The 25,555-nt window shown below is 43.3% G+C and overlaps 1 protein-coding gene across 2 annotated transcripts in view; it reads right to left on the bottom strand.

Moving 5' to 3' along the window:
* The window catches only part of LOC139471315 (uncharacterized), a 124,668-nt gene that overhangs the window by 78,457 nt on the left and 20,656 nt on the right, over nt 1-25,555 (bottom strand). Inside the window, exon 1 of one of the 2 annotated variants that reach the window (XM_071253621.1) lies at nt 5,522-6,111. The exons of the other annotated variant lie outside the window; for it this stretch is intronic. Coding sequence (XP_071109722.1) covers nt 5,522-5,711 — 190 coding nt within the window. The 5' untranslated portion in view covers nt 5,712-6,111. Of the gene's footprint in view, nt 1-5,521; nt 6,112-25,555 lie in introns of those variants that run through there. 2 annotated transcript variants of the gene reach the window in all.

The raw sequence follows: 25,555 nt of genomic DNA, 5'->3' as shown, positions 1-25,555 counted from the left end.
AAATAATTGTGATTTTGTCGAAACATGAGCATATTTTCAGATGAGTGATTTCAGTCCACATTTAACGAGTAGTGATGATAATGGAAGCTTTTGTGGTAATTGATTGCTCTCGTTGACATAGAAATATATTTAATTCACGGTACACGCACTACATACTACTATAATAAGAGAAATAACACCGTTGCCATGACAACCATTAAATTATTAAACCTGAAGCTTCATTTATTAAAGTACCTGAGAATTGATATTTCTTATAGTTTTAGGTTACATTTAATAATTTAGTATTACTATTTTCCCTTATCTCCTTTGGGGGAGGGGGGTGGGGGTGGGGGTGGGGGTTGGGTCGGAAACGGTTTTGTTCAATCAATGTTTACCATTGTACCATAATAACATTGTTTCTTGTTTCCTTTAATGGTGGCCACTAATGAAACCAACAAGAAATGGACGGTGACGAGTTTGATACATAGTTGTGTTTTGTACCTTAAGTTTGCAGTGTTTTGTGCCTTAAGTCTGCAGTGTTTTGTACCTTAAGTTTGCAGTGTTTTGTACCTTAAGTTGGCAGTGTTTTGTGCCTTAAGTTTGAAGTGTTTTGTACCTTAAGTCTGCAGTGTTTTGTACCTTAAGTTGGCAGTGTTTTGTACCTTAAGTTTGCAGTGTTTTGTGCCTTAAGTTTGAAGTGTTTTGCACCTTAAGTCTGCAGTGTTTTGTACCTTAAGTCTGCAGTGTTTTGTACCTTAAATTTGCAGTGTTTTGTACCTTAAGTTTGCAGTGTTTTGTACCTTAAGTCTGCAGTGATTTGTGCCTTAAGTTTGCAGTGTTTTGTACCTTAAGTCTGCAGTGTTTTGTACCTTAAGTTTGCAGTGTTTTGTACCTTAAGTCTGCAGTGTTTTGTACCTTAAGTTGGCAGTGTTTTGTACCTTAAGTCTGCAGTGTTTTGTGCCTTAAGTTTGCAGTGTTTTGTACCTTAAGTCTGCAGTGTTTTGTACCTTAAGTTGGCAGTGTTTTGTACCTTAAGTCTGCAGTGTTTTGTACCTTAAGTCTGCAGTGTTTTGTACCTTAAGTCTGCAGTGTTTTGTACCTTAAGTTTGCAGTGTTTTGTACCTTAAGTTGGCAGTGTTTTGTACCTTAAGTCTGCAGTGTTTTGTACCTAAAGTTGGCAGTGTTTTGTACCTTAAGTTGGCAGTGTTTTGTCTTCAGCCTAGTAACGTTTTGATGACGCTTGTAATCTTATGGTCAAACCAGGTTCTAAATATATACTTTCTTTTGCACGGGAGTTGTTGTGAGGTTCATGTGGGAGGCCGACCCGAGTGACACATCCCGTACATGGCTACCACTTTTAGGAAACTTACAAACGTGTGCTTACAAACCACGGATCATAAGCAGGGAACTTCTCGGATTTGAATCTTTGACCAGCGGATCCTGGTACATAAAGGACCGCAACTCTTCAAATCGTAAAAGCGGCGCCTGGCACAGCCTCATCAAGCAGTTAAACAAAATATATATTTGAAAGATTTTCCCCAAAATAATTGAAATAGGGGTTTAACGAAGGAGTTGTTTGAAACATTCGAAACAAACCGGTGTCCATAACTAAAATATTCGGAACCACAGCGGTGTCGAGTACAAACATTCGGAATACAACGGTGTCGAGTACAAACATTCGGAACACACCGGCGTCGAACATTCGGGATACACCAGTGTTGAGTACAGAGCATTCAGAACACACCGGTGTCGAGTACAAACATTCAGAACACACCGGTGTCGTTTACTAAACAAAACTATATTTCAGTGGAGCATTGAATAAACTACATTAAACTCGACGCGGCTTCATTGATCCTCGTCTGTCACAACCACAGTTGCCCTGCAAGTTAACTCGCCTATTCCAGAATAACAAACCCTTCATAGTTCTATATTTGGTTTGTTTGTTATTAAAACACACAATTTTTGCTACGTCGAGGCTGTATCGACTGTAACGTTCCTCCATTCCCGTTAATAACACATACTGTTCTGCCGGTACGCCAATGCCTATTTCAAGGCAGGTTATCTTGACAATGTCAAAACTACGATAACTTTTCACTGTCGGACCCGGTATATGTGAGTAGCGGAGGTGTTTGGGTTCAGGGTGGGGGTGGGGGTGGGGGTGGGAGCAGGGCTAGGGGTAGGGGCAGGGGTAGGGGTGGGGGTTGGGTTGGCGGCTTTGTGCGTGTGGCTGGCTGGGTGGGTGGCGGCTTACCGTGTCGGAGAGCATCTCCAGAGGTCCCCATCACCAATACACCCCACCACATCTTTCAACTGGTAAGAACACTTTGTCGAACAAATCATGTCGAACATGCTACGGTATGTGCAAACTCTTGACCCCCAAAAACTCCCGCCACACCCCCTCCCAACTCCAGCCACGCCCCCTTCGATGAGAGCTGGAACCGTCTTGTCGCCTTGCTATCGTTGTATAAATAGCATTAAATTTATCTGAATAATTGGACCATGGCCTAGAAGCATTTTTGGAAGTAATTGCGATTCAGACTTACGCCAAGTAAATGTCAGACATACTTTTTTCACGCTGCTCTCAACCACTACGTACAGATACATGACATTATGGATGCGTTATTGATTTTACCAATCGCATTAGCGTACTATGAAATGTCAAAGTGCCTATAGCATTGATGTGAGAAATTTATGCGACTATGAACGTTCTCATTGTCACTACAGAAGACACGATAGCTTCATCACGACTACACCCATAGATACATAGAAGGTGTTGAAGGATGTCGCATTGGCGATTGGACTGAAGCACATCTGTCCATTCACAGTGTGAACAATAATATTCCGAGAATGGACATGTTGTGGACACACACACACACAAACACACAAACACATACAAACACAATTGGAGTATGAACCTTTATAGAGTGAGGGCCACACTGTATGAACAATGGAGCTTGCGACTGTACGACTGTATAAACAATGGACCTTGCGACTGTATGAACAATGGAGCTTGCGACTGTACGACTGTATGAACAATGGAGCTTGCGACTGTATGAACAATGGAGCTTGCGACTGTACGACTGTATGAACATTGGAGCTTACGACTGTATAAACATTGGAGCTTGCGACCGTATGAACAATGGAGCTTGCAACTGTACGACTGTATGAACATTGGAGCTTGCGACTGTATGAACAATGGAGCTTGCGACTGTATGAACAATAGAGCTTGCGACTGTATGAACAATGGAGCTTGCGACTGTATTAACAATGGAGCTTGCGACTGTATGAACAATGGAGCTTGCGACTGTATGAACAATAAAGCTTTGCGACCGTATGAACAATAAAGCTTTGCGACTGTATGAACAATGGAGCTTGCGACTGTATGAACAATGGAGCTTGCGACTGTTTGAACAATGGACCTTGCGACTGTATGAACAATGGAGCTTGCGACTGTATGGACAATGGAGCTTGCGACTGTATGACTGTATGGACATTGGAGCTTGCGACTGTATGAACAATGGACCTTGCGACTGTATGAACAATGGAGCTTGCGACTGTATGGACAATGGAGCTTGCGACTGTATGAACAATAGAGCTTGCGACTGTTTGAACAATGGACCTTGCGACTGTATGAGCGTCGGAGCTTGCGACTGTATGACTGTATGGACATTGGAGCTTGCGACTGTATGAACAATGGACCTTGCGACTGTATGAACAATGGAGCTTGCGACTGTATGGACAATGGAGCTTGCGACTGTATGACAATTGAGCTTGCGACTGTATGAACAATTGAGCTTGCGACTGTATATACAATGGAGCTTGCGACTGTATGAACGTTGGAGCTTGCGAGTGTATGAACCATCGAGCTTGCGACTGTATGAACATCTCGAGCTTGCGACTGTATGAACAATCGAGCTTGCGACTGTATGAACATTGGAGCTTGCAACTGTATGAACAATGGAGCTTGCGACTGTATGAACAATGGAGCTTGCGACTGTATGAACAATAAAGCTTTGCGACTGTATGGACGTCGGAGCCTGCGACTGTATGAACAATGGAGCTTGCGACTGTATGAACAATAAAGCTTTGCGACTGTATGAACGTCGGAGCTTGCGACTGTATGAACAATGGACCTTGCGACTGTACGACTGTATGAACGTTGGAGCTTGCGACTGTATGAACAATGGACCTTGCGACTGTATGAACAATGGAGCTTGCGACGACGTTCATACAATGTTTGACCCTCACCCTGTGGAGGTTCATACTCCAATGACCTCGCACAGAGTGAAAGGCAATTCTTATTAACTTTTATATCACTATGTTTTACCTCGAGGGATGTAGCGTTGGATCTGTACGTGTGACTTCATGTTTTACCTCGAGGGATGCAGCGTTGGATCTGTACGTGTGACTTCATGTTTTACCACGAGGGATGCAGCGTTGGATCTGTACGTGTGACTTCATGTTTTACCTCGAGGGATGTAGCGTTGGATCTGTACGTGTGACTTCATGTTTTACCACGAGGGATGTAGCGTTGGATCTGTACGTGTGACTTCATGTTTTACCTCGAGGGATGTAGCGTTGGATCTGTACGTGTGACTTCATGTTTTACCTCGAGGGATGGAGCGTTGGGTCTATACGTGTGACTTCATGTTTTACCACGAGGGATGCAGCGTTGGATCTGTACGTGTGACTTCATGTTTTACCTCGAGGGATGGAGCGTTGGATCTGTACGTGTGACTTCATGTTTACACTGAGAGCCATACAACAACCAGCTGTATTGCGGAATAAAACAGTTCCCCAAAAGGGAGGTGACATGAGCATAAGTATGCTCAACTTGCTTTACAGGAACATCTGTGGTAGTTAGTTTACAAGACATGTATTCAATTAATATCATCTTTTGGTGAGAAAGGTGTGTTTAAGAGCTACCTCAGTAAGTTCTTCACAATGACAGCGCGTCGTAATATATTTACATCAAGTACAAGACGTCAAAATGGCCGACACGATAAACGTGACGGGAGAGATTTCCGAAATTGTTTATAAACTTTGGCGGTTACATGTGTTGGTCATCATAGATCAGTTGGCTGATCATGGGCAGGTGATTATAATGATGTGACAAACAGAGGCTAAGGTAAATTCATAGATTGCTGTAGACTGTAACTGTCAGTCTAGACAAGAAATTCCAAGAGTTTTCCCTAGGAATGTGGAATAGAAGTCGGTGTCAGTGCAGTGTTTACGTCATCTCAACAATACAGTCTCGAGAAAAACGTATGAACGTCATTTGCGTTCATACACAAATTGACCGGCCCCTCTTCCGGTAGAAAGAAGTATATCGTGTAAACCTCAAATAATAATGATGATAATAATAATAATAATAATAATAATAATAATAATAATACACACACACACAACACACACACAAACATGCATGCATATATGGATGCATATTCTGATTCACAATGAATGATCAGTTCTAATCAGCGATAATCGTTAATCATAATTATAAGTGTTCATGCATGTAAAAATTAGAAACTGTTTTACCTACAGTTCAAACAGCAGTAGCGCCTACAGCTCGCCCTCAACCTGTCGGATGACGTCAGACTGGTGAATAGCTTCACTGTATGACGACACAGGATGTGTTGTCTCACGGCCCGAAATAAACACTGGTCACGTGACGCGCTAGCGAGGAGCTGCTGTTTACTTGTGGGACTGATAAGTGTTGTCAGAGCTGTCATGGAAACCACAGATGTCACATCCAACAGAAAAAGGTGTATATTCCATATATGTTACAACACTCTGGTCGTGGAATCTCCTACACTCTTCCAACAGGGCACTATAATCCAATTCACATGGCACCGTTATAATCCAGTTCTGTTAGAAACTCCAGCAGTTCGTCATCCCAAGCAGTGGTGAATCTCCACTGGGAAAACCATCCCAACACATACAGCCTGTCTCGAGTACGGCGTCAGTAACACAAGATCCATCGTCGGCTGTGGTAGGTAATGACGCGACATCGTTGTTGCGGACGTGGTCACGTTCCTCGATTGGTCAGCAGAACTCCCCTCCATACAGCGTTAGAGTGAGTCTGACGACCGGTCGTCGTCACGAGCTCGGCTATTGGCGGACGATGATGAACGGAGACAGGGAACAGAGGCTGTTTGGCTCGTGCGGAGAGCGCTCAGCTCAGCTTGTATTGAACCGTTCACGCGACCACTCGGCTGCCTGCGATAGCGATGCGAGAGAGCGTGTATTGCTTGTACTGTTTTTAAACCACTTTTCTCATTCTTGCTTGATTTGCACTAAGCGCAACAGCTTCAAATCTAAGATTTGGTCTATGAAACGAAATATATTATAAGATATTTTTTTAAACTCCCTTTAATATGTTATACAGAAAGGAGCCCAGGGAAAGCTCTCTATTTTCCTGAATATGAAAAAATTGGGGCTTGGGGCTTGGAGATTTTATAGAAAACAGTTTTATTTGAATCATGAAAATACAAGCTGGGAACAAGTGATACTTGTACAAATATTGCCTCCCCCCCCCCTCCCCCCACACCTGTCAACTACGGCCTTGATATCCTGCAGACGAGCGAACGCATTCACCACAGAACTATCTCCTGATACGGTACAAACCAGTTGTAGTGCGTGTCTAGTGCTAAACCAGTTGTAGTGCGTGTCTAGTGCTAAACCAGTTGTAGTGCGTGTCTAGTGTTAAACCTGTTGTAGTGCGTGTCCAGTGCTAAACCAGTTGTAGTGCGTGTCTAGTGTTAAACCAGTTGTAGTGCGTGTCTAGTGTTATACCAGTTGTAGTGCGTGTATAGTGTTAAACTGTTGTATTGCGTGTCTGGTGTTAAACCAGTTGTAGTGCGTGTCTAGTGCCAATTAAGAAGTAGTGTTAGACGGACGACAACATAAGGCGGGATGTGAGCTACTGTGTTGACAATTAAATCCTCCACGATATCCTGTTCCCGATTACTGTCTTAGTGTAAAGGTTACCCATCGCTGTCAGTAGTAATCACTGACCACCCCCAGAATAACAGTCAACACGAACCATGAAGATCCAGGGTAGCACTGGTCTCCAGCAACCCATGCTTGCCGTAAGAGGCGACTAACGGGATCGGGTGGTCGTGCTTGCTGACTTGGTTGATGCATGTCATCGTATCCCAATTGCGTGGATCGATTCTTATGATATCAATTACTGGATTGTCTGCTCTAGATTCGATTAATTACAGTCCGCCGTCATAAACCTGGAATATTGCTGAGTGTGGCGTTAAACAACAAACAAACAAACACTCAACACACCGGCACGTCAAGTTGAAATGACTGAGGTCACTTTCAAGTTAAGTCCGTTTATTTAAGCACGTATGACATTAAGAAACAAATACCATCACGTGACCACCTTGTCCTGTCATATAGAGCTGGCAATGGGAACCTCAACACAGTGGGCTGGCTAAAATTAGATTATATATAGCGATAAGTTCGTCTTTACTCATCATATGAAGAACGTGCCACTGATGCGGGGTCACTGACGTCACGAGGTAAGGGTAAACACAAGTAATATTTGACTTAGCAGGAGAATATTTCTCTAACACAAAGTGCAGCGTCCCGCACCTTTAATTGTTTGGAGTGAGTGAGTGAGTGAGTGAGTGAGTGAGTTGGGTTTAACGTTGCTTTTAACAGTATTCCAGTTATATCACGGCGTGTCAGCTTAATTCGGGAGGAAAGCCCGAAGTGATGCAGGTCTCAGACGTTTACCACTTCGGTGAAACCAACGAGCACTGGTATGGTGCTGACAAACCTAGAAACATAATCAGGGCGAACCGGGATTCAAACCCACAATCATAGGTTTTCTGGCGTGCCGAAGGGACGCAACTCTGCACAGCAGAGCTCCTGCAAAGGTAAAAGTGAGCGATTTGCATTTCTTTGAACCTTCCTCCCACAGTGAGCTATGTCGCCGTGATATAACTGAATTTCAAAGCGGCGATAGACCGGCTCACCTCACAACACTTTTGGTTTTGTTTCAGACAGTGGATTAATTGGATGAGTATTTTGGACTGTTTTCATAGCGGTAGCTTTGAGACTCGGTGACAACATGCTCTTGGTGTGAGAGAGTGAACTGTCACCTTGCACCCCTGCTGTAGAGCGACGGACTTCCATGTTGTTTGTTTGTTTGTTTTTAACGCCACACTCAGCAATATTCCAGCAATATATGACGGCGGTCTGCAAATAATCGAGTCTGGACCAGACGATCCAGTGATTGACATCATGGGCTTCGATGCACGCATTTGGTATACGATGGCATGCATCAACCAAGTCAGCGAGACTGACCCCCTGATCCCGTTAGTCGCCTCAACAAGCACAGTCGCCTTAACCGGCATGCATGGGTTGCTGGAGAACTATTCTATTCATCTTCACGGGTGGCATCCATGTAAGTTGGTTCGACTCTACATGCCCAATGTGCGTCCTTCTAAAACACCCCTGGGTTCCGAGGATGATAAACGCATCCCTGTATTGTCCTATAACCAGCGGGGGCACGGGTGGCCCAGTTGTCTAAGGCGTCGCGATTCGCTATGCAGAGTTGCGTCCCTTAGGCACCCCAGAAACCTGTGATGGTTGGTTCGAATCCCGGTTCGCCCCGATTATGCGGTTTGTCAGCACTGCACCTGTGCTCCTGGGGTTTCACCCAAGTGGATAACGTCTGCGACCTGCATTACCAGGATCATGTTTTAGATTCGCAATGGGTGATACGTGTTTGGCGTATCTAAGTTCATTTAACCGGATACATATGTGCTAAATCTATTTTTAAAACCAGTTTTCCTCTAAGAGAACGTAAATCACAAGTTATGCTCTTCAGAGAATCATCTTTTCAAGGCCCCGACTGAATTGTAACTCAACTTAGTTGCTATCTATGTGTGATTTTATAAACGCATCATTCAATTCACCACATCAATGCACTGTGGTCTTTGGCTGCCGACGCGGAGGATTTGTTATGCGGAGATATAAGATTAAAGTTTACAAACTACGTGTTTGTCGAGCAATATGGTATGCACAAACCTAATATAGGTGTAGAATATCAAAAGACAATGTGACTAAGTAACTCTGGCGTTCCACAAAGCGACAGGTAAACTCATAAAAGCCAATACAGCTACAAATAAACACGACTGAAAACCAGTATAGCTACAAATAAACACGACTGAAATCATATAGCTACAAATAAACACTACTGAAATCATATAGCTACAAATAAACACTACTGAAATCATATAGCTACAAATAAACACGACTGAAATCCAATATAAGAACAAATATACACTACTAAAATCCGATATAGCTACAAATAAACACGACTGAAATCATATAGCTACAAATAAACACGACTGAAATCATATAGCTACAAATAAATACGACTGAAATCCGATATAGCTACAAATAAACACGACTGAAATCCGATATAGCTACAAATAAACACGACTGAAATCACATAGCTACAAATAAACACGACTGAAATCCGATATAGCTACAAATAAACACGACTGAAATCCGATATAGCTAAAGATAAACACGACTGAACTCCAATATAGCTACAAATAAACACGACTGAAATCCGATATAGCTACAAATAAACACGACTGAAATCCGATATAGCTACAAATAAACACGACTGAAATCATATAGCTACAAATAAACACGACTGAAATCCGATATAGCTACAAATAAATACCACTGAAATCCGATATAGCTACAAATAAACACGACTGAAATCATATAGCTACAAATAAACACGACTGAAATCCGATATAGCTACAAATAAACACGACTGAAATCATATAGCTACAAATAAACACGACTGAAATCCGATATAGCTACAAATAAACACGACTGAAATCCGATATAGCTACAAATAAACACGACTGAAATCCGATATAGCTAAAGATAAACACGACTGAACTCCAATATAGCTACAAATAAACACGACTGAAATCCGATATAGCTACAAATAAACACGACTGAAATCCGATATAGCTACAAATAAACACGACTGAAATCCGATATAGCTACAAATAAACACGACTGAAATCCGATATAGCTACAAATAAATACCACTGAAATCCGATATAGCTACAAATAAACACGACTGAAATCATATAGCTTCAAATAAACACGACTGAAATCCGATATAGCTACAAATAAACACGACTGAAATCATATAGCTACAAATAAACACGACTGAAATCCGATATAGCTACAAATAAATACCACTGAAATCCGATATAGCTACAAATAAACACGACTGAAATCCGATATAGCTACAAATAAACACGACTGAAATCCGATATAGCTACAAATAAACACGACTGAAATCCGATATAGCTACAAATAAACACGACTGAAATCATATAGCTACAAATAAACACGACTGAAATCCGATATAGCTACAAATAAACACGACTGAAATCCGATGTAGCTACAAATAAACACGACTGAAATCATATAGCTACAAATAAACACGACTGAAATCCGATATAGCTACAAATAAACACGACTGAAATCCGATATAGCTACAAATAAACACTACTGAAATCATATAGCTACAAATAAACACGACTGAAATCATATAGCTACAAATAAACACGACTGAAATCCGATATAGCTACAAATAAAATGATAATGCAATCCGATATAGCTACAAATAAAATGATAATGAAATCCGCTATAGCTACAAATAAACACAGCTCATATCCCATATAGGTACAACAACAAAAACTACTGAAATTCCATATTACTCTAAATGAACACTTTTGAAATCCCTTATAACTGCAACATAAACTCCACCAAAATCCAATATAACTACAAATAAACAGTACTAAAACGCCTTCAACGCTACTGGAATCCCTAATCATTAATACCTTTAAAGGCTACAAGTCAAATCTCCTGTATTTCCACTGCACCTACAAACAAGTAAAGTATCCTCAAATATCCTCCTTTAATTTCCCACACATTCTACACTTAATTCACTGTAATTCACCACTTAATTCATTGTCCACTCAACCATTAATTCGCTGCACATTCAACCATTAATTCACTGTACAATCACCCATTAATTTACTAACAATTAAGCACTCCATTCTCAACACATTCACCCTTTATTCTCTGCACATTCATCCCATAATTCACTTACATTCACTGGAAAGTTAATAAAACCCAACTGAAAATCAGGCCTCGTGGGATGAGCGTTGGCAGCAGGACAGCATCGGGCTTGTATTTAAGAAGCTGTTTCCGTCGATAGTCCCACAAACAGGGACAGGTGCATTCATAGCGAGAATAACATAATAACGGCTTTGGGTAATACTTGGTTTCTCTCACCAGCCTAGGCCATATCAAGACGTCTCCCCGCAACCTAACCCAAACTGCCCAGCTAATAAGAAGGGTCGAAACTCTCAACGTGCTGAAGGCGGAGTCATTCGACCAATATGGCGACCAGTTAAACGAACTACGGTCTTTATTACAGGGTGCCAGGCATCGACCAAAGTTTAATCAACTTCCACGTGGTTGTGTAGAGAGACGTATCGGGGAAAACTTGCTTGGATGTGGTATTAACAATTAAATGCAACATTTTCATCTTTATGCTATCCGATTTAGTTTCCGGCTGGGGTGAACCGCCCGTGTGGGTCTTCACAGCAGATAAGTGTATCGGGCATTTCCAGTGGACTGTTTTTGTTCAGTTTGTAAATCGACCGATGGGCATGGTTAGCTCAGCGAGATAGCTGTTTTAAACAGAGGCCCTTATCCGAAGAGGAATCGATCAAATATTTTTGTCCAGTATTTGGATTGAAAGCTGGTGACCCAGTTTTTACGTGTTCATCCATAAATTGAAATGCAAAGGATGACCCAGAAATCTGTGCGTACAGAACTACATGGTAAATCAGTTAATAATCACACATGATCAATGGAAATTGATCGAGATTCTTTCATTAACTCATTTAAACTTTTTCCGCATAACTTCCTTAGGAGTATTCCGTTAATTCACTCTAGAGTCTGCATCTGATATTCCCATAAGAGTTTCTCTTTACCCCTATTACTCCCATTAGAGCCTCCCTTAAACCCTATTACTCCCATTAGAGCCTCCCTTTAGCCCTATTACTCCCACTAGAGTCTCCCTTTAGCCCTATTACTCTCAATAGAGCCTCCCTTAAACCCTATTACTCCCATTAGAGTCTCCCTTTAGCCCTCTTACTCACATTAGAGTCTCCCTTAAACCCTCTTACTCCCATTAGAGTCTCCCGTTAGCCCTCTTACTCCCATAAGAGCCTGCCTTTAGCCCTATTACTCCCACTAGAGTCTCCCTTTAGCCCTATTACTCACATTAGAGTCTCCCTTAAACCCTCTTACTCCCATTAGAGTCTCCCGTTAGCCCTCTTACTCCCATAAGAGCCTGCCTTTAGCCCTATTACTCCCATTAGAGTCTCCCTTTAGCCCTATTACTCCCATTAGAGTCTCCCTTTAGCCCTATTACTCCCATTAGAGTCTCCCTTTAGCCCTATTACTCCCATTAGAGTCTCCCTTTAGCCCTATTACTCACATTAGAGTCTCCCTTTACACTTATTACTCCCCATATAGTCTCTTTTTAGCCCTATTACTCCATTTACAGCCTCCCTTTAGCCATATTACTCCCATTAGAGCCTCCCTTTACCCCTGTTGCTCTTGTTAGAGTCTCCCCTTAGCCCTATTACTCACATTAGAGTCTCCCTTTAGCCCTATTACTCCCACTAAAGTCTCCCTTTAGCCCTATTACTCCCATTAGAGCCTCCCTTTAGCTCTCTTACTCCCATTAGAGCCTCCCTTTAGCCCTATTACTCCCATTAGAGCCTCCCTTTTAGCCCTATTACTCCCATTAGAGTCTCCCTTTAGCCCTATTACTCCCATTAGAGTCTCCCTTTAGCCCTATTACTCCCATTGCCCTATTACTCCCATTAGAGCCTCCCTTTACCCCTATTGCTCTTGTTAGAGTCTCACTTTAGCCCTATTACTCCCATTAGAGTCTCCCTTTAGCCCTATTACTCCCACTAGAGTCCTCCTTTAGCCCTATTACTCCCATTAGAGCCTCCCTTTAGCTCTCTTACTCCCACTAGAGTCCTCCTTTAGCCCTCTTACTCCCATTAGAGTCTCCCTTTAGCCCTATTACTCCCACTAGAGTCTCCCTTTAGCCCTATTACTCCCATTAGAGTCTCCCTTTAGCCCTATTACTCCCATTAGAGTCTCCCTTTAGCCCTATTACTCCCACAAGAGTCCTCCTTTAGCCCTATTACTCCCACTAGAGTCTCCCTTTAGTCCTCTTACTCCCACTAGAGTCCTCCTTTAGCCCTATTACTCCCACTAGAGTCCTCCTTTAGCCCTATTACTCCCACTAGAGCCTCCCTTTAGCCCTATTACTCCCATTAGAGTCTCCTTTTAGCCCTATTACTCCCATTAGAGTCTCCCTTTAGCCCTATTACTCCCATTAGAGTCTCCCTTTAGCCCTATTACTCCCACTAGAGTCTCCCTTTAGCCCTATTACTCCCACTAGAGTCCTCCTTTAGCCCTATTACTCCCACTAGAGTCTCCCTTTAGCCCTATTACTCCCACTAGAGTCCTCCTTTAGCCCTATTACTCCCACTAGAGTCCTCCTTTAGCCCTATTACTCCCACTAGAGCCTCCCTTTAGCCCTATTACTCCCACTAGAGTCTCCCTTTAGCCCTATTACTCCCACTAGAGTCCTCCTTTAGCCCTATTACTCCCACTAGAGTCTCCCTTTAGCCCTATTACTCCCACTAGAGTCCTCCTTTAGCCCTATTACTCCCACTAGAGTCCTCCTTTAGCCCTATTACTCCCACTAGAGCCTCCCTTTAGCCCTATTACTCCCATTAGAGTCTCCCTTTAGCCCTATTACTCCCATTAGAGTCTCCCTTTAGCCCTATTACTCCCACTAGAGTCTCCCGTTAGCCCTATTACTCCCATTAGAGTCTCCCTTTAGCCCTATTACTCCCATTAGAGTCTCCCGTTAGCTCTCTTACTCCCATTAGAGTCTCACTTTAGCCCTATTACTCCCATTAGAGTCTCCCTTTAACCCTATTACTCCCACTAGAGTCCTCCTTTAGCCCTATTACTCCCATTAGAGTCTCCTTTTAGCCCTATTACTCCCACAAGAGTCCTCCTTTAGCCCTCTTACTCCCACTAGAGTCCTCCTTTAGCCCTCTTACTCCCATTAGAGTCTCCCTTTAGCCCTATTACTCCCATTAGAGTCTCCCTTTAGCCCTATTACTCCCACTAGAGTCTCCCTTTAGCCCTATTACTCCCACTAGAGCCTCCCTTTAGCCCTATTACTCCCACTAGAGTCTCCCTTTAGCCCTATTACTCCCACTAGAGTCCTCCTTTAGCCATATTACTCCCATTAGAGCCTCCCTTTAGCTCTCTTACTCCCACTAGAGTCCTCCTTTAGCCCTCTTACTCCCACTAGAGTCTCCCTTTAGCCCTATTACCCCCACTAGAGTCTCCCTTTAGCCCTATTACTCCCATTAGAGTCTCCCTTTAGCCCTATTACTCCCATTAGAGTCTCCCTTTAGCCCTATTACTCCCACTAGAGTCTCCCTTTAGCCCTATTACTCCCACTAGAGTCTCCCTTTAGCCCTCTTATTCCCACTAGAGTCTCCCTTTAGCCCTATTACCCCCATTAGAGTCTCCCTTTAGCCCTATTACTCCCACTAGAGTCTCCCTTTAGCCCTCTTACTCCCACTAGAGTCTCCCTTTAGCCCTATTACTCCCACTAGAGTCCTCTTTTAGCCCTATTACTCCCATTAGAGCCTCCCTTTAGCTCTCTTACTCCCACTAGAGTCCTTCTTTAGCCCTCTTACTCCCACTAGAGTCTCCCTTTAGTCCTCTTACTCCCACTAGAGTCTCCCTTTAGCCCTATTACTCCCATTAGAGTCTCCCTTTAGCCCTATTACTCCCACTAGAGTCTCCCTTTAGCCCTATTACTCCCACTAGAGTCTCCCTTTAGCCCTATTACTCCCACTAGAGTCCTCCTTTAGCCCTATTACTCCCACTAGAGTCCTCCTTTAGCCCTATTACTCCCATTAGAGTCCTCCCTTTAGCTCTCTTACTCCCACTAGAGTCCTCCTTTAGCCCTATTACCCCCACTAGAGTCTCCCTTTAGCCCTCTTACTTCCATTAGAGTCTCCCTTTAGCCCTACTACTCCCATTAGAATCCACCTTTAACTCCCTTTAGAATCTCCTCCTCTGTTTAGAGTCTCCCTATTACTCCCTCAATATTCTCTATTCTCCCTTCAACTCTAATCAACCATCATAGAGTAACCCTGTTCCCCCCTTTAGAATCTTTCTTTATTCAGTATAAAAGATTCCCCTAAGGGTCTCCCTATGACTCCTATTAGAAGGTCCCTTTAATCGCTATAAGAGGCGACTAACGTAGATCGGGTGGCCAAGCTCGCTGACTTGGTTGATGCACGTCATCCACTCTAAATTGCGTGGATTAATTCTCATTGTTTCAATCACTGGATTGTCTGGTCCAGACTCGATTATTTACAGACCGCCGTCATATAGCTGGGATATTGCTGAGTGCGGCGTTAAACAACAAACAAACACACAAACTTATTTAATACCGTGTACAAACCTATGAAGGAGACAATGTTACAACATTGTCACACGGAGTCGGCGTGAATTGTTTCTGCATAATGGACAGGTCAAACACTGGTCAGTTATTCCATTGAGTTCCCGATAAACCGATAAAAAATAGCACGTATGGTAAATGTCCCCGCGCGAGTTATCTGTAGAGCAATAATAAAACACAGTGCTTGTAAAGGTCGACCTAATAAAGGAGTATTCACTTTTGCTTGACGAGATAGGGTTAAGGCAGCATTTCACTTCAGCACGAGTCGAGAGAATTACCACTTAATAAAGAATGACGTCACATGGTGGGTGATGACGTCAAGGTTTGTGTGAAAGAACAATTGAAATGGCAGAGATCAATACGTTGTTAACAAATGGGGTCAACAGGTTTGTATTCAGATCGTAAATTAACCATTGCTTCATATCATATGACGTCAGACGTGTTAAAAACGAGTCCAATCAAAAAATATTTTTTGTACTTTCACGACACAAATTATCAACTGAATGCATATGAATTTATAAAGTGTTACTTCTGAAAAGGTTTACCATCCGATCCCGTTAGTCGCCTCTTACAAGCAAAGTCGCCTTTCACGGCAAGCATGGGTTGCTGAAGACCTATTCTACCCCGGATCTCACGGGTCTGTATGCGTCAGAACGATTTTCACATGAGCAGTTCATATAAACTAAAAGTATTTTAGCAGTCGACAAATGTTCGCAGCTGTTTACAGGAATATAGGGAATACTTCAAGACAGATCACATGCCGAATTAATTAGCGTTTTTTTAAAAATACTGCACTCACTAAACCTGCAGCATATACCAGTCATCATTACAATGGGATGGGCTTGAATAACAGTGTAGACTCGTGCACTTACAGAGGAGATTGAGGCACGTTGGGACATATTACGTTTTGTACAGTTGGCGGAATAACGGATAATCTTGACTGGTTATTCTCTTATGCTACTATTCCACACAGAGAACGAATCCCACGAATTGCCACGATTTAGGATTCGTGAGGATTCGTGGAATTTAGCAAATATTCTGTTTCAATTCGTGTATCTCTTCGATCTAGTTACGATACAGGTACGATAGAGTTACGAATATCCGTGGGATTCGGCTGGATTCGCATGAATATTATCAAGAATTCTCTACGATTTACAAGAAGCTATAACGAATACTGCATGAAAGTTAGGAATCAATTACGAATCAGTTAAGAATACGCCGAATGCATGTACGAATCAGGTACAAATAAAAAAGAATTCGTGACTATTCTTGACAAATTTGGGTTTTTTCCCTCAAGATAACTATTAAAGGCCCCCACCCATGCTTGGGCATCAGCTTCAAAATGGATGTCCAACGTAGAGCAGCTGTATTATTGGCCCTGAAACTGGAGTGTCAACACCAGCTGCTGATAGCTAGAAGAAGAAATCAATGTTAATTTCCTTATATACCCAATTTGCCGGCAATCGTAGCTGATTCGTGATTGGATCGTGAGCTTCGTACCTGCTTCGGCGTGTTTTCGTGGGATTCGTGACAGATTCGTTGCCGATTCATCGTAAAGCCACGAACTCACGAATCCCCGAATGAGTTAAGAATACCTATGAATGCCTACGAATCGATTACGATTCAGTTACGATGCCTAAGAATGCATTACGAATTTGTTACGAATTAACTACGATATTTTTTAATCGGGAGTTCGTGGCCGAAACTTTGAACAGCTCAAAACTTTTGCCACGTATTCCCGATAGCTCAAGAATTGTAAGAACTAACTACGAATATATGGGAATCAGTTAAGAATTTCACGAACTGATTACGATTCAACTACGAATCCTAAAATTTATCAATTCGTGGGATTCGTGGTCTGTGTGGAATAGTAGCATTACAGTGACATTTCATATTGACTTGAACTGGGTCAGTGTTCTGCTGTTGGGCTTATCATCATAGTTTCAGTGGCATTTATCTATGCTGGGTCAACTACAAGAGAAATGTTTGGGCCCAGACGTTAAACCTGCTCCCACTGCAACACGAATATATTTGTTAAACGTTTTTGGAACCTATTTATAAGCAGTATACCTGCACTTGTACACAGCAGACGTAATTCAAAATTAGCATAAAGTTTCACCAAAATCAGTAACGGTACTCTCGTGCCATTGGAGGTTTTGGTTCATCGATCACCTGATTGTCTGATTTCTTTACAGGCCGCAGTCGCATTGCAGGAATACTTCTGTGCAGTGTCAGATAATACATACATACTTTATTCTAATGGAGCAGTGCAGAAGTACGTCTGTGCAGTGTCAGGTAATACATACATACTTAATTCTAATGGAGCAGTGCCACATGGAATACTTGTCATCCACGATGTTTGAAAAGGTTGTTCATGTCTGGAATATGCATATTTCTCATGACCGCAACTCTGTGACTGGGTGTATGGTTTTAACATGCCTCAAAGGAATCAACACGATGACGTCAAAATAGCTCCATCAAAGCGACGTGGACTCGCCCTCTCCATGTATAGCATTGTTACCAGAACATCCAGCAAGCTACTATGTTAACAAGCTGTAACAACTGGTCCAACTATTGAGGTGAAATGAAGTAAGACGTCGGGCCCACTGAGACAGCATCCTCCGAGCCGACCAGTCCTCGCTGTATCCCTTAACGCCAGGCGAAAGAAGGTCACAGCAAGTACCATCTTTTAACGTCCCTTGATGAGGTGCGAGAGGTGGTCGAACCACCGACATTCCGCTTTCCGCTGCATCCACTAGACGAAGGATGTGGTCTACAAATAACGAATACAGTCAAGTCCCGTTAATCCGACATGGTTAGTTGCATATTTTTATGTCGGATTAACTATGGTCAGGCAGGGCAACTTGGTGGATCGGATGTCAGACTTGGCAACTTGTTGGATCGGATGGTCAGGTTTGGCAACTTGGTGGATCGGATGGTCAGGCTTGGCAACTTGGTGGATCGGATGTCAGGTTTGGCAACTTGGTGGATCGGATGGTCAGACTTGGCAACTTGGTGGATTGGATGGTCAGGCTTGGCAACTTGGTGGATCGGATGTCAGGTTTGGCAACTTGGTGGATCGGATGGTCAGGTTTAGCAACTTGGTGGATCTGATGGTCAGACTTGGCAACTTGGTTGATCGGATGGTCAGACTTAACAACTTGGTGGATCTGATGGTCCGACTTGGCAACTTGGTGGATCGGATCGTCAGACTTAGCAACTTGGTGGATCTGATTGTCAGGCTTGGCAACTTGGTGGATCTGATGGTCAGACTTAGCAATTTGATGGATCTGATGGTCAGACTTAACAACTTGGTGGATCTGATGGTCAGACTTGGCAACTTGGTGGATCGGATGTCAGGTTTGGCAACTTGGTGGATCGGATGGTCAGGCTTGGCAACTTGGTGGATCGGATGTCAGGTTTGGCAACTTGGTGGATCGGATGGTCAGACTTGGCAACTTGGTGGATCGGATGGTCAGGCTTGGCAACTTGGTGGATCGGATGTCAGGCTTGGCAACTTGGTGGATCGGATGGTCAGGTTTAGCAACTTGGTGGATCTGATGGTCAGACTTGGCAACTTGGTTGATCGGATGGTCAGACTTAACAACTTGGTGGATCTGATGGTCCGACTTGGCAACTTGGTGGATCGGATCGTCAGACTTAGCAACTTGGTGGATCTGATGGTCAGACTTGGCAACTTGGTGGATCTGATGGTCAGACTTAGCAATTTGATGGATCTGATGGTCAGACTTAACAACTTGGTGGATCTGATGGTCAGACTTGGCAACTTGGTGGATCGGATCGTCAGACTTAGCAACTTGGTGGATCTGATTGTCAGGCTGGGCAACTTGGTGGATGGTCAGACTTGGCAACTTGGTGGATCGGATGGTCAGGCTTGGGAACTTGGTGGATCGGATGGTCAGGCTGGGCAACTTGGTGGATGGTCAGACTTAGCAACTTGGTGGATCGGATGGTCAGGCTTGGGAACTTGGTGGATCGGATGGTCAGACTTGGCAACTTGGTGGATCGGATGTCAGGCTTGGCAACTTGGTGGATCGGATGCCCCCCACACCCCCCACCCCCCCCCCCCCCCCCCCGACCCTCCCGGGGACTAAGGGGCTAAGGGGCCGGAAACCTAGGACGGGTTCGAATCTGGTTATTTTCAGTGCCATACCCGTGCTTGTGGGCTTTTATCAACGCGGTGAAATTCTAAGACCTCTTCCAAAATGTCTTCGGGCTTTCCTCCCACATCATACAGACACGCTGTGATGCAGCTGAAATCCTGTTCGAGTGGCGATAAACCATACTCACTCAGGGTTCAATAATCTTACACACGACTCCTGCCAAAGAAAATAGACCATCTGACTGCAAGTCTGCGGCGTAGAATGTCACATTGATAACGAGAGAGAGAGAGAGAGAGAGAGAGAGAGAGAGAGAGAGAGAGAGAGAGAGAGAGAGAGAGAGAGAGAGAGAGACGCCCCTGCTTCGTTGTCAGCTTCCTTAATTGGTTAAAGCACGAGGAGGGAGGCGAGAAAAGCAAGACAAATTAAGTAGGCTGGACAATTACTCGGTCCTAATAAATAAACTCAATTCGCTTGTTTGCCCTGTGTTGAATGGTAATTATGATGGTAATGAACGGCAAGTCAAGATAATCAGCTCCGAGGGATTCATTTGGGAGAAGCAAGGCTTCAATTTCGCCTAATGAAGCAATGGCGTTTCCACCACTGGTTGCCCCATACTTTGTACAAACAACACGCATTGAAGATAACCCACAATGTAAGAAGTTTGGCAACACAGAAATCGAGTTAATCAGGAAATATCAAATTTGAGAGAGTGTGAGGTTGAAAGGAATTCTTCTTCGGTGACTTTAAGAGGTTTAGATATCACGCCTGAAGAGTTTCTATGTGTATTGTCCGAATGTCTGATCGTGACAAACTCAATCCCATTGTCATGTTTAAACCTCATATCGTGTATTATCTGTCCCATTACGATTACTGTGAGGTATTGCTCGTCTATGTGTACACACTAACTAAACATTCATCCGCAAGTAGTGTGTGAATCAACAAAGATATTCTTTCTCCGGATCCTTGCACGTGTACTAGACATTGTTGATTGAGTGAGTGAGTGAGTGAGTGAGTGAGTGAGTGAGTGAGTGAGTGAGTGAGTGGGCATCAGTGTGTCATCAACTGTTTCACACGGCAAGCGCTCCATGTACGCGGAAACTGTCAAGCAATGAGTATTGACATGAATCACCATAGCAACGCGTGGACAGTCGAATGCATACGAGGATCGATGTATAACTTCTAAGCCTCAGGTAGAAGGGGTTGCGTCATAGTCTGATCACTGCGCCGTCCACAAGTTTGTCCATGTTCCAGGGTCACGGACCAGTGCTTGTTTTAGTGATCTGTCACAGAGAAACAAATCGTTCAAATGACTCAAGTTTTTGTGCATATACCTACATGACACCGTGCAATGTCCACAAGAAAAGATTTCACTCTTACGCCGTTGTTATTACTGATGTTCACAACGTATCAACCACCCCTCGAAGGAGGAAACATGAACAAAAGACATCCTGGGTCATAGATCAGAGTTAGATTTCGTTTTGAAATGAACAAAAATCGATCTGTACCTGATTACTTCATACAGCAAATGTGTGTCAATGTGTGTTATTTCCAACAGTTTACATTTCCAGTCGGCCACCAGGAACCCTGACCACGCAGCGTTCTTCCGTGCGAGTTTCTCCACATGATTGCATGACCTCATGGGTCGTCCTCGGGTCAGCAGGATGTGTGAGCAGGTTTGTGGCCTGTCCTTAATCTACCCTGTCATGTCAAACAAGGACATCAGTTTTGTTCTGGATAAATGTGTCTATCGAATGACATGGGTGGTACCTTCATTACGTGTTTCATCGGGGAACAGACAAACGCTCGATAGTTCGATCAAGCTTATACTGGTTACATAGTTGGTTGGTTGGTTTGTTGTGTAACGCCGCACTCAGCAATATTCCAGCTATATATGACGGCGGTCTGTAAATAATCGAGTCTGGACAGACAATCCAGTGATTGATATCATGTGCATCGATCTACGCAATTGTGATCGATGACATGCATCAACCAAGTCAGCGAGCCTGGTGGCCCGATCCCAGTTACATAGTAGCTTGGTTGGAGAAGATCATGCACGGTCCTCGTCACAACGTTGTACGTGGCAGAGAGGGCGTGGCGAGTGGGTATACGGTGACGTCAGTCTGTTAATGAACGTGAACTGCGAGTCTGTACTGATTTCCTGAGAGGTCAGCGTAAACGTACTGCCGTGGCTGTCAAAATCATTGGATCCTAACCCAAATGAGCAAATGACGTCAACGTTAACCAGAGCCACGCCATCTGTTGCATTACGCGAGGTTCTTCGCGAGTGGGCTGCCATTCCACAAGGTGCCCTTGCCATGATGGTTCTTGGTTCCATCACAAAAGGTGTCGTGCAGTCATTCACATGACACCAGGCCTTACGACTCCCGTGCAGTCATCCCGGTCACTGGTGGACACACACGACACACGACTCCCGTGCAGTCCCGATTCCCAACATGGGTACAATGTGTGAAGCCCATTTCTGGTGTCCCCCGCGGTGACATTGCTGGAATATTGCTATAAGCGGCGTAAAACCATACTCACTCACTCAGCAATATTCAAGCCATATGTTGGCCTCCCGTCGTGTCGAGTCTTGACCAGACAATCAATTGATGTATATTACATGTTCAACGATCAACGCCGTACATTATGACAATACTTATTGTAACATCATGTCTACATGTGATGGTGAGTTTGGTCAGAACAAAGATAAGACTTGAATCATTGATCTGTCTGGGCAGTCCGCAGTGTTGAACATCATGGAACAACGCCAGACTTTGCGTGTGTGACACTGGCAGTAATTGGCGAGTGGAGTGAGAGGTTCGTGGGGGAGGGGGTGGGTGGGGGTGGTACCAAAACGTGGCAGTAGCTGGTGATGCGGCTAATCTTCATCCAATAAGCTGCTCCAGTGATACTTATCATGAAGCGGCAACAGGCAACTGATAGAAATTTAGCCTGTAGACGTAACACGATATTTCGTGCTTTAATTGCTTCTCAGAAGTTGACGGATGGCAAGTAGACACAATTTATGGATAACAACTGTTTTATTTTACTGAAATGGCGACATTTATAGATCCTTACACCGTTGTCAAGCAAGGCTGAATAAATTAACATGGTACAGCATATATGTAGTAGGTGGAGGATTAACAGTAACAACAAATGCACACATGAGAGATTAACGCGTGTAGGTTAAATAATACAAGCAGAAGGATGACAAAGTTGAAACAAAGTAGACACAACGTAGACACAAAGAAGACACAAAGTAGACACAAAGAAGACACAAAGTAGACACAACGTAGACACAAAGTAGACAAAAAGAAGACACAATTTCTGGATAACAACGTCTTTAATACGGTAAAGGCGGCGTTTCGGTATTGATCCTTATACCGTTGTCAAGCATGGCATGTCTTGCTTGACAACGGTATGGGGATCTATAAATGTCTACTACTTAAATGTCTAAAATAGCCCTGCTTTATGCGGGGATTTCTATTGGATATGGAAAGGGTTTTGTCGTTACATTTACATTTAACCTCATTGGTCTAGGTTAACAAATCAACACAACTACTGCACAGCAATTACAATGGAAGTACACAACAGAGTGAGAGAACAATATTCAATGGCTATATATTTTATGATGGCAGTGATCAGAATCAAATACAAAAACTAGTGAATTTTGTAATGCATTTGTTGACTGTGTACGATTTGTTGTTTGATGGTTGGTTTCACTCTCAGTTCTTTTACGTACAGATTTATGGGTAAACATATTGTTTTATTTTGGGAATCGACATGTAATAGCTTACAAATGTAAACTCTTTGGATCTGTAAACATGTGATCTATAGAACGGCCCGGCCGGATTGACGTGATCCTCAACAACCCCAAGTAGACTGGTTGATTGTGTGGCATCGTACCCCGAATAAATATCACGTACGATTAACAAGCTCTGGGGCGACCCAGTCGCAGGCTGAATATGTCAGAGTAACACGTTAATCTGTAGCGTAACAAACCAAGTGTGGTGTGAAGGCTTCAGCAATATTTCAGCCATATCGTGGCAGGGACACCAAGAATTGGCTTTACCAATGTACTATTGTACCATTGTACCATTGTACCATCATACCTAGCTTTGGGCCTCAGTCACGTTAGGTTTTCGTTTTTTTGTTACTATCCGTGATGTCAACACTCGAGTCGTGTGTCGTTGCTGCAGAGATGAGGGGGTCCTCAATACGTCGCTCGATGGGTATTTCTTATTTCTTGGTAAAGAATATGTATATTTCAGAGAAGAATTAAACTAATACTTTACGAAATATTAATTAAATGGTTAGACACTTTGTGAATTGATACTTATGATTATTTCTCAACTAAGAATGTTTAAGATAACTGGAGTCAGTGCATCAAATATTCGTAGAATATTTGTGAATACCAGCCCAGATCCTTGGTACCCATGTGGTGAATCAAACTCTGGCCTTGGTGATAATACTTTAACTCAGGCCTATCACTACCGCCCCTAGTGTCGTTTTTGGTGGCGGACGGGTAGCCTGGTGGTTTAAGCGTTCGCGCGTGACGCCGAAGACCCAGGTTCGATTCCCGACATGGGTACAATGTGTGAAGTCCATTTCTGGTGTCCCCCGCCGTGTTATTGCTTAAATATTGCTAAAAGCGGCGTAAAACCACACTCACTCTCTCACTGCTCTAATTATTTAGCAGGTGTGTGTTCAAATCTCAGACTGGGATCAGTTTACGTCAATAGGCCAAACGTTGAACCCACAAGGGAGTTGAACCAGGGGTTTTCACCATGTCGATGTTTGAAACCAACAAGCAACCAACAAACAAGTGGTATATAATCAACAAATGTATTACAAAATTCACTTAGTTCACAATTCAATACAAATAAATGCTGGGCAATTACGATGGCAGTACACACTTAAGTGGTAGTACAGTATTCAATAGCAATATATAATATGATGGCAGTGGTCAGTATCAAATACCAAAATACAGTTGTGATGCAAAAGTCAGTCATAATAGTATATTCACCCAGCGGCGACTATCGTTAGGTTTCCGAGATGAGCGTGGCAGTGAATCAGGGATGTTGAGCGATCCTCACATGAAAACCGGTACCAGAGCGATGAACAAGCGTGAGACTAAATGTGTGAGAGACTAAATGTGTGAGAGACTAAATGTGTGAGAGACTAAATGTGTGAGAGATACACAAACACGCCACTGCCCCTTTATATACAGTCCGACTCGCTTCCAGACCACCACAGAACATCCCCTACCAGTCCACGGTATGCCGGACGTTTACACACCACACCAGTATCTGAATATAGTAACTTCCTGACGACTGCTTAGGTTAAATAGTACCACGTTCCTGACGAGTAATCACTGTCCAAACACAAGTCAATGAGCGTCTACCGAATCTCAACAGAAACAATGTAGCACAGTTACAATCACTGCCATATAACAGTGCATTTATACTATGAGGATGTATGTGAGTTTGGTGGTTTTGTCGGGGTTTCATTGAAGATCCGGGGTAGAATAGGTCTTCAGCAACCTATGCTTGCCGTAAAAGGAGACAATGCTTGTCGTAAGAGGCGTCTAACGAGATCGGGTGGTCAGGCTCGCTGACTTGGCGAATACCGATTGCGTAGATCGATGCTCATGATGTCAATCACTGGATTGTCTGATCCACACTCAATTATTTACAGGCCGCCGCCATATAGCTGGAATATTTTTGAGTGCGGCGTTAAACAACAAACAAACAAACAAACTTGATAACTTGTTGAGGCTTCAACACAGGTAAAAAAA

Source organism: Haliotis cracherodii, unplaced genomic scaffold, assembly GCF_022045235.1.
Source record: "Haliotis cracherodii isolate W230 unplaced genomic scaffold, xgHalCrac1.p SCAF_22, whole genome shotgun sequence".
Lineage (NCBI taxonomy): Eukaryota > Metazoa > Mollusca > Gastropoda > Lepetellida > Haliotidae > Haliotis > Haliotis cracherodii.
This window is presented reverse-complemented; position numbering and strand designations above follow the sequence as displayed.